Source organism: Polypterus senegalus, chromosome 10, assembly GCF_016835505.1.
Source record: "Polypterus senegalus isolate Bchr_013 chromosome 10, ASM1683550v1, whole genome shotgun sequence".
Taxonomy (NCBI): Eukaryota; Metazoa; Chordata; class Cladistia; order Polypteriformes; family Polypteridae; genus Polypterus; species Polypterus senegalus.
Window position 1 is genome coordinate 102102779 of NC_053163.1, and position 11281 is coordinate 102114059.

The 11281-nt window shown below is 35.2% G+C and overlaps 1 protein-coding gene across 1 annotated transcript in view; it reads left to right on the plus strand.

Moving 5' to 3' along the window:
* LOC120538215 (AF4/FMR2 family member 2-like) overlaps positions 1–6963 on the plus strand; it is a 92520-nt gene extending 85557 nt beyond the window's left edge. The window contains exon 13 of the mRNA XM_039767669.1: positions 750–6963. Coding sequence (XP_039623603.1) covers positions 750–871 — 122 coding nt within the window. The 3' untranslated portion in view covers positions 872–6963. The remainder of the gene's footprint in view (positions 1–749) is intronic.
* The last annotated feature ends 4318 nt before the right edge of the window (positions 6964–11281 follow it).

An 11281-nucleotide genomic window follows, 5' to 3' on the forward strand; every position in this document is an offset into this window, starting at 1 on the left:
TATGACAGGGGAAATTAAACAAAGCAAAAATACAAAACAGAAAAAAGTGAAAAGAGAAAATATTGGCATACCAGTAAAGCCATTTGCAATGGTGAATGCGAAAAGGGCAGAAAAAAGTAAAGAAGGTGAGATGGAAAACAGAGCTTTTTATAATGTCAGATTTTGAATGTAAAGCAAAGAGACAGATCTTCAATTTAAATTTGAAATTTAAATCCAAAAGAGACTCTGAGACAAGTGAGGTTTTTAATATTAATTTCTGTATCTTTTCCAAAGAATGATTACGGTTTCATTTTTGTCACCCAGGGAGACATCTCCTCAAATTGGTCACATTTGTAAATTGGGGTGTTTGTAGCAAAAGCATTTTGTACATCCAGCATGCACCAATGGAGGAAAAGGCCCCAGGACCTTTAGACAGACTGTGGTTGTGTTTCAGCTTAGCCAGATAATTAAGGTATTAAATGGAATGTAATGGAGATCATTCAGCTGCGGGCTTTTCCAAAATGTATTGAGGAAAGTATTCCTACTAATACTACGTATGTGTTGTTGGTGTTTGGGCTTTTCAGAGTCTTTGTGTGTTTTGAGTACATTCCCTTGGGACCCACTCTAAAGAAGTGATATGAAAGTGAACATTTGGCCTTTTAAGTTAGTCTAGAAAGGTTAAGTTGACATTTGCCAATATGCAAACTGAAAAATGAAATTAAATATATATTTTCCAGCTTAACAGATGCCTTCTTTTTTCTCTTTTACAGAATTCTTTCGGGAGCTGGATTCTGTTCTTGAACCATTGACACTACACAGCAGCATGACAAGCTTGGTCCATTACGTACGGCAAGGACTTCATTGGCTCCGGATAGAGGCTCACTTGTTATAGTGATTGGACTACTACACCTTAACTTATACAGTGCATCTTCATCACTACCTCTGCCAGCACGTCAGTTGCCACTTCAATGTGGCCATTACATCATCTGGAGTGTCTGGCTGTCCACTACACATGCTCTTCCTCCCCACCACACTACCACATCATTTCTTACCTACAGCACCCTGGCTATTTGCTTATTGGACATTAGCAGTGTCAGTGGACACTGTGTGCCATTATCCATCTGAAGGTAAATTCTCTTGTCTCTCTCTGATTTACTCTTTCTTCCAATTTACAAATGAGGTTAATGCCCTGAAGTAATCTCTAGCCATTTCTTAAAACTATTAAATGAAATATATTAATAACTAATGGTAATTCAAGTGCACTTTGAAAAAAGCGCACCGTGTATTGGGATTAAAAATATTAGACAAACTGCTTTTAAATCTATTCTAAACAGTTTTTGTTTATAGCAGAATTCACTGCAATGAATGTTAAATCTTGAAAAAGCTTTCTACTTCAGTTTGTAAGTGTTGACTTTGAGTAACCTGATTGACTCGTACGCTACAATAAGAAGGGTCATAATTGTCTAACTCATAGTTAAAGCAAAATAACAATGACTTTCAAGTCAAAGCTAAATAAAGGTTAGCAGCTATTTACATGTATACATCACAACCATATGGATTGTTGCCTACTCTGAACAGGATTTTTGATCCTCATTCCTCTTAATCATACTGGCTTATGAGTCCATTGGCTCACGCAGTGTCAACACTACCCCAACTGGTGTATTAGATAAGATTTTGTTTTTCCCTAAAGATCCCGACTTGGTTTCATTGCATTACCATTCCCTTTACCTTAAAGAGTTTAATGGCGGGGAAGTATCCTGTTTCAGCTAGCACAATTCCAGGGACCAATTCTGGTTTATTCTATAAAACAAAGAAACTTGAATCAGTTAACAGGCAAAGAGAGAAAAGACTAGAGTAAAAACTAACAAATCAATATCCATCAGGGTTTTTTCTTATTAAAAAAAATAACGACAAATTCAATGATGAATTAAAACTGTGGAAAACCAAGGCACACCTGATATTTATCAAGCTTCTCAGTGGGCCTTCTCTAGCATACAGGCGGACGTTATGGTCTTTTGTGGTTTGGGGGGTGCCATCCACCTTGTCAAACTTGAGCATGTCAAAGTGGCAAAACATTTTTTTATTATTGTTTTATTTTGCATGTAATCAAAAAGTTGCTTCTGTAAAAAAAAAAAAAAAACAATGCTTTACAAACTTGTAAAATATAACTGTTCTTTTTAACTGTGCAAATCCCTTTTTTATTCAATTTTTCAGATACTGGATGCATTGGTGCATTCATTTTTTATGCATTCCTCCCGGCAGTAGAAGAAAAACTTAGAGCAGATTTTCATGTGTTTTCAATCTTTATACGATGTTAAAAAAAAAAAAAAAGTCCAGGATATTCAAGTAAACCGTTTGTTTTTCTTTATGCAAATAGTAAATCTCAACGTGGGAAACATATATACACAAAGAAGGTACCTTATGCCTGAGATAAGTGTGATATCCAGCTGACAGCTGGTTGGCATTCTGTTTAATCCTTGTAGATTTTCAAATCATGAACTGTGTTTACACATGTAATTCCTTGCAAATCAGCAGTAGAAATGAACAGGAAAGAATCTCTTCAATATCTTTTTGTATGTAGGCAGATTTGGCATCTGATTTGGACAAGTTTCACGTTCTATTTATTTATTTATTTATTTGTTTTACTTTATTGTTATCCACATTTCTGTGATGACAGTCCCTAAATGTATATAGTAACAGATTGCAAGTGAGTGTCTCAGTATATTTCTGTATGGCTGTGCCTTGTTCAGGGTATCTGCGGACTGCCTGATGACAAAAGAGCAAATATGGAGTCGTAACCCCTCAACCGAGATGCCCAGTCAACTCCATAGGGAAACAGCAGCATGTTCACCTGTGTGCATTCCATACTTTGAAACAGAAGTAGTAGTAGTATTTCTGTAAATATTATTTGCACATAAGCAAAAACATTGCTTCCTTCTAAGAATGACTTCCTGTGCAATTACTACAGTAAGAAAAAATAGACACTTTGGAAAGAATGCTTACAGAGGATGCCTTATCGCTGTTCTAATAGATGGTTTCTAGGCGGGTATTCTGTCCTGTGCTCTGCAGATACTGCCTAACCTTCTCAGTAGGCGGCAGTGCCATTGCTGAATGTGAGTTGCAACTGAAGCTATGAGGCTTGTGCGGTGCAATGATAATTAGCTTTAGCCAAACTCTGAGTGCAATATGGCTTCTGAAAACACTGAGCCACGTTAGGGTAGGCTAGGGTTACATTTTCCATGCCTTAATTGTTGCTACATTCAATGAATACTCCCTTTATTTTAGCTCTTGTTCTTGTTATTTATTTTTTTTATTGTAATATGGTTTTCATGTCTTTGTTGCATATTTACAATCTTTCCAGATTTATATAGATAACAGGGTTGTATTATCTTTTTAATTTAAAGCGGCACGACAGCCACTTCACACTCGCGCCACCCAGTCTCTGTACATGACAAGGATTTGGCTATTGTAGACTACTTTTTGGTTTAGTCTTGCTGGTAGTGTCGGTTTCATACTGACCAATCATTCTAAATTTAAAGTAAAGAATTATTTTTGACATATTGGAGACTGCAATCCCATCCGACATAATTTACTGAATTTCTAGACTTCTCATGCCTCTTCTTAAACTCTGTCTTTCCAGTTCTTGGTTTTACTGTTAGAAATGCAGTTTTCCTTAGCAGCTATTTGTGTTTATTTTTTAATTTTTTTTACACTCCAGCCTACTAAGAGAAGATATTTCACCACCCTGCTCTTCAAATTAGCAAAGGTCCATGGAAAAGAATAAACAGCAAGCAGCAATGCAATTGTGTTTGTAAAGTTAATTTGCATAGTTTCTTTTATTTCTCAGTGCATTAAAAAAAATTAAATGTATAAAGAAATGTACTTAATAAACTTGGAGAAGTTTACAGTTCATAGAAAGAAAAATTATATTTGATAGTAATTAGGAGTATCACTTTGGTATTATTCTCAAACTTTATTAAACAAAACAGCATTATAAATATATAGTCTGATGCATTTCAGGAGAAGTAAAGATGCATTCGTCAAAAACATTCTTATTTGTAAATAATTTTTATTGAAGATTCATTTATTGTAAAATGACACCATTTTTATTCTGTAATTCAGAATTTGAAGGATAATCTTTTAAAAAAAGTTTAGATGCATAAGTGCATGAGTTAATTAAGCACAAAGAAAGACAAGCAGTATTAGGATGGCGAATTGACCACATCTCAGGTGAGGTGGTAATGTTCACACATTTATACAGAATAATCAGATAACCTTTATAGAAAAGAGAATTAAGTATTTTCTTTGCCAGATGAAGCCTTGCATCCACGAGAAAGAGAATCAAGATCACAGCGTGTAGGCCATCTTAGAGGTGCGGAGGCATTGTGTAAGCCAATGATTCTCAAGTTCTGTCCCTATGGCTGCAGGTTTTATGCTAACCAACCTTGCCTTTAATTAGGCAAACAATTCAGAACAAGCATTTACCTATGTTACCTGGAGATCATTCAGTATTTTTATCTTGCTTTTTATCATCACCTTGATCATTATTTTTATTCTTCTTTTCCAGGAATTGTTATTTAACACTTTGTGTACGAATGAGCACACTAGTGTGTAATTAAGGCCAGAGGGAAAAAAAGTGAATTAATAGGAAAACAACAAAAGAGAATAAAGCACTTAAAGCCATGGGAAAAACACAAACGTCAAAATTGGTTGTAGACTATTCCATTTTTCTGAATGCAAAATAAGTGGAACAAAAGACCAGCTAATTAAATGATGAGATGAATTGGAAGTAAAATGACTTGCTGCAGGGACACCTCAGGGCTGATCATTAGGACCACTACTGTTAGCTGATTGACCAAATCTGTTGCGCCAGAAATCTCAAAAGTCCATGTCATGGAGACAAATCCAACTTGTCACCTGGGCATGCAAACCATTAGCACGAGGCTATACTTTTCAAGGGATTACTTTACACTCAGTAAAGGTCCACCTTTAGCTTTTTTAACCTACATAATAAAACTTTAAGGACTATTTTTCTACCTGAAAATCAAATATGTCATTAGCAAAACTGGAACCTAAGTTTTTTCTAATTAAATAATAGTTTTGTACTTTACTTTTACTTGTTATACAGTTATGAAACTATGCTTGAGTGCAGCTCCTTTTTCCAGATTTTTGCTTAGTTATGCAAATTTTGCCCCCCTCCCCACACATTGCTACCAACTGTCTGCAGTTATCAGGAACAGTTTGTAAATTTTCAAGTGGTTTTTGCACAGCTGCTGAACGCTCACGCAAAGAGGACTCATTCTGTTAGGGAAATCTGTGCTTCATTGGCAAACGGATCTCTGCTGCACAGAGCATTGGCACTTTCAGTCAGAGCGAGCCCAGTGTAAAACAAAGTAGGTTTAACATTGCCAGGCATGGGTTTGGCAAAGGCAGCACAGCATTCTTGCCTTGCACGTTTGTCGCTGTAAGGTGGATCTGTTCAGTTTCATCTAGGAATATTTAACTTTGCCTAATGAGGGTCTCAAGAAACAGTAAAGCTATTTAATGGCCTTATGTATCCAATAAAAAAGAAACAGCTGGAATTTGAATATGCCTGGAATGACAAACAGTTGCTAAAGAAGAGAGATCTTCAACGATCTTTCATTCTTGGCAGCACGGCATGTCTTTGTGCGTCAGTACTCAATGCTGTGCTTCTTCAGGCACAAGTGAACTTGCAGCTGGGGGAAAAGAGTGAAGAAAAAAGAGGAAAAACTGTACTTCACAAAATTTAGTGTCAAATAATAGTGAAGTAATGGGAAAGTAGTGCCACTTTACAATAAGTGTCCATATTTTATTATTAAGCGTGAAACTGTAAGATATTCTGCAATTTTTAGCTAAAAAATCTAAATGAAGGCCCTTTTGTTATTTATGTTGTTCCAGTGTTAATGTTAAATAATTAAAGACGAATGTTATTCCACTCTTTATAACAATCATTTAAATTATAGGTGACTTACAAAGTTCAAAGTTACAAAGTTTTTCAAATAGAGTATCTCCACAATTAAAGCACCAGCAGCTTAGCTGACATGTGCAGAGCTGTGCAGAAAGTCAGAGGTAAGAAGTGAGGATTACAGTTCAACACTTCTTCTGAAGCCACCAAAAATAATGTGTAATATTCTTAAAAATGAGTATCAATATGCATTGCTATGGCTTGCTTTCCTTTATGTTTCTCTTTATGCATCCTTATTTAGTCTGTAATCTTTAGGTTTTCACGTTAGGCACTTAAAAGATTATATACTAGTGATTATGTATAGAGTACCATGAATATTGGTATGAATGCTGAATCTTCTTGCAAATGTAAAAATGAAGATATCCAGAACATTTAAGATAGACTTTTGCATGGGGAGACTGCCATCTACACTTACTGTCTCTAATCAGATGAGCTCTGCAAAACCTAATGGGGAACATGATACCTTACCGCACTGCAATGCTCAAGATCCATCCATATTTCATATTACATTGAAGGAAAGCTGTTTATTAATTAACACCATATTGGCACAGATTTCAAAAGACATATAACATCTTATCTGCAGTAAACATACATGTCTGCAACAGATTATGTTGTTTTCATTTGAAAAATCTGTAGGTGGATTGCAGTGCTTAGCCATTATATTTTATTTTTTTGACTGTCTTGTTTTTGATGTAAAACTGTAACTTCATACATTTTTCTGTAGTATTCCAAATTCAGTATTCATTCGAACTTGAACTCTCAGCTAGTAACAAAGTGAAAGTGCTAAGCGTGAGAGTAAAAAATAAAAATAAAATCTATCTACCTATCTATTAGCAATATTCATCTAAAAAATATGTAATGGAGGATCACCTTGGCACAAAACATTGCTTATATAACACAGTAGCACTGTGATAAAGCTTATTATATCAGAAATAAATGAACAAAAAAATTCTAGCATTAGATAGATAGATAGATAGATAGATAGATAGATAGATAGATAGATAGATAGATAGATAGATAGATACTTTATTAATCCCAAGGGGAAATTCCCATAATCCAGCAGCTGTATACTGATACAAAAAACAATATTAAATTAAATAGTAATAAAAATGCATGTAAAAGGAGACAATAACTTTGAGTAATAAAATTACGACTTTGAGGCATGTCTACAATTAGTTATTTATTATCATCACCACAGTACATCTCAGTAATTTCAGAATACAAAAGAAATTAATCAAGTGCTCAAAAACAATTTCTCTAATCTATAATAATTTGATTTCAATGGGGAATCCCATTTTTACAACTATGAAAACATGAAACCTATCAAATATTTTTATTTATATATTAGATATTTGGCATTTATGATGATGCCCAATTTATTACAAAATCAATAATCAAAAAAATTACAAGCAATGGTAGTAGTTGAAGTTTTTTTTTTTTTCTTAATATCATATTTAAGCAAAAAAAGTAATACTTGGTGTAGGTGATGCATAAAAGTGACAGGTTCATTGATAACTCTGAAACGCATATCGCACACAAATATTGAATTGGTTAAGACTACTTCTTTATTGACAGTTTGGATGTGCGCATATTTTTATTGTAATCCAGAAATGTACACAATCATCCAGTTTGCATGAGTGAAGGTTAAAATCAAGAAAATAAGACCTCAAATGATTTTGTATTTCCAGTATAATTGTAAATGTGCCTAAAAATCCTGAGGTTAAAACAGTACATATTCATTTTTTGCTAATTTTTACTACCTTAATTTTGGTTTAGAAAAATCATTAGATAAACAGGTTATAATTGTTATGCTAATAGCTCAAACTACTAACCACTAAGCAAAAAATGATACCTGCATGAAGTATAAGAGAATCATTTTCTGAGATTGCATTAAATAATTGTAACAAATTAATTGCCGAGTTTGAAGAATGTTGTTCACAATGTAGACAATGTACATATGGAAGAAAAGGAAAATTAGTAAAATGTCATTCAAGCTCTAATAATATGCAACAGAAGCAGACTTCACTGAATATCCACATTTTAAATGGGCATCTGAATTTTTGTGTTGCATGGATATTTAAGTGTCATTATCTCACACATCCAAGTTGAAGATGTATTAAGTGCCAGTAGCTGTAACAATCACTCTTACTGTGTACATGTGCTTGTTTGATTATCTGCTTTAAGTATTAGTGGCACCGGGGGATTTGGGTTCAAGGCCAAAGAAGATGAAAAGGACACTGGGCAGGGGAGAATTGGGTAAAATAGGGAGTGAGTCAGACATTTGACAGCTAAAAGCTACATCACATTACATGTCTTTTCCAGCAAATTTTTAGTCACATTATATCGTTTGCATTATCTTAGAGAGTTGGAGGCAGTATGCGGTGCACTCCTGTGAATCCAGTCACATAATGTGACATGACCAGTGACACGCTCCAAATAGTCTGTGACGTGCCCTAATTAAATCAGATTAGTTTGATTTTGCCTATAGTTGTAGGGGTGGGCTTTGTGTGCAGGAAGCTAACAACCAATGAATGCTCATCTGAAAGTATAATTCATTAGCACAGCTATAGTTTTTACTCCAAAATATTGATATATTGGGTCAAAACTTTGGGACATAGTCTAGTCATAGTCTAAATCTTCACTTTAATGTTCCATCCAGGGGCTATCTGATGAAATTTAATAAAGCATTGTTATCTAGTTTGATTTTTGCATTTCAATATGTTATCTCTTATTAACCTTTTTGCTGCTTGAAGAACTGAAATTTAAGTGTGCTTTAATTATCCAAAGTAAAATAACACCCAAGAAAAAATGCATGTTAGGAAACAGGATTGGAGTACTTAAACATATTTTGGCATAAGACAATTGTGTCTTAGATATGAATAATAAACTTGTGTTTATCTGGAAATATGAAGACAGGATAATGATTTCATCCTTAAAATTGTAAAAATATATTTTATAGCTGTTAATCATGAAGCATAACATTCTTGAGAAAATACTCTTGTTGTCCACATCAAAGGAAAAGAGCATACAACAGTGTATATAGTCCCACTTCATGTAAAGTACCTGAAAATATTTTTTAAACTCGTATTTTTATTATCCTGATGCACATTTTGTATTTTTTTTATTTCAAACTGTGCAAGTTAGATTATCTTGTTAGATAATGCAATTTAAATATCCTTTCATTAAAAAAAATTGTATTAAGAACTGCAGGAGGCTTAAACAGGGCTGCATTTTACAAGCTGTCTATAACAAGATTTACTGCTCCTTCTGGTATTCAGTTGTTACTTTCTTCTGTTCACAGAGGGTGTCCAAGATGTTCTCATATGATGAAAATAAATCAGCAAACTTCAGTACGTATACTGAGTAATAACAGTGTTAAAGATCACAAGGTATTCATTTTAATGCTTAAAATTAAAATGAGCCTTAACGGTGGATAATGTTTCCTTTTATTGTGTCTTCTTTGGCTACAGATGTTTAATGCCATGAGGCCAAGTGTTGCTGCCGTTAGTTACAGCAAAGTTTCCAGCCATGTAAATGAGCCTAATACTGCCCTGCTTGAGCTCCGGCTACATAGTTGTGATGCGCTTACAATGAGAAGTACAGAAGGGAAAATTCAGATGCAGATGCAGGAACGTGTTTAGTAAAACCTAACCAGTAGATTTACCCACCTTTAGACTGGAGATTTAAGAAATAGTATGTTTGTATGTATTACAGATTTAAGTTTGTCTCACAGATTTGCAGTTCCTATGAAGTTACCAACAGTGTTGGAGATAACATATTAAAAGTAACATGTTATGCAGTCAGATTACTGTTTAACAACAACAACATTTATAGCACATTTCATTTCAACAATGTAGCTGAAAGTGCTTTACAGGATAGCAAGGAGTATATTACAAGAAAAGAAAAACAATTAAGATTAGGCAGTAATATTAAAAAATATATAAGAACTAAAAAAAAACCAAAAAGGTAAGATCAGATGGCTGGGAGTTCAGAAAAAAACAAGAAATAAAAAAGAAAGGAAAACACGATTTAGGCTGGACGAAAACCAAAACAAAGCAAAACAAAATCTGCAGGGGTTCCAATAGCAAAAGATCACACCAGACCCCATTGGTCATTCTACCTAACATAAATGTTCTAACTCAGTCCTCTCAGTTTTCATGCTTCACATGATGAAGTTGGTCTCATGGACAGCTGAGATACCTGCCTTCATTATGTCATCACAGGTGGCTGCATGGTGACAAATTGAAAATAACATAATGCAGTACTTATTTTATCAAAGTAAAAAAACCTGTAATACTTAAAAAAAAATACTACTGAAGCTTCTCTCCAAAACAAACCAAAAAAATGACTATGTCATTTACTTCTTCAGTAGAATGATGTGTTACATCATGTGTGCTCCGGCTGTCTGAGAGAGGTAAAGCACATGCGTAATGTGCAATCAAGAGAGAAGGACTGAACTCAAGTTTCAAGTATATATTGAATTTGACATATGCTGAGGAGTAAATGTATTTCAGCTGAGTTGAGGGTCACAGGGAGGTAGTGATTACAACAGCAGCACTGGGTGCAAGGCAAGAAGCAAATGTGGTGGGTGACATGCCGGTTCTTCGCAGGGCTCAGTCACACAGCCAAGTAGAATAGAGTGTGCTGTGTACAGTCCAGTAACAGAAGCCTAAAAATAAAGTGACCGTTTAATTTTAATGTACGTGTTTTCTATAGATATTTTGAAACAGTGTGATCTGGTGATACACTGACCAGTGTTCATACCTTGAATCTTTGAAGATGGCAAAAGTGGATGGATGTTATTTGCTTTACAGCACATGAAGGACTATCCATCCATTTTCCAACCCGCTGAATCCTAACTACAGGGTCATGGGGGTCTGCTGGAGCCAATCCCAGCCAACACAGGGCACAAGGCAGGAACCAATCCTGGGCAGGGTGCCAACCCACCCACAGGACACACACCCCCACACCAAGCACACACTAGGGCCAATTTGGAATCGGCAATCCACCTAACCTGCATGTCTTTGGACTGTGGGAGGAAACCCACGCAGACACAGGAAGAGCATGCAAACTCCACGCAGGGAGGACCCAGGAAGCGAACCCAGGTCTCCTAACTGCGAGGCAGCAGCGCTACCCACCGTGCCACCGTCCCGCCCATGAAGGACTAACACATATTTATAAAACACAAGAAAATGATCAAATTTGACTGCTTTTCTCATCAGTTTCCATATGCAGGCTTATGATTTAATAACAAATGCTGGGCAGTGAAACGGCAGTTTTTCATACAAAATAATAAAAAGCAACACACTGTTTGCA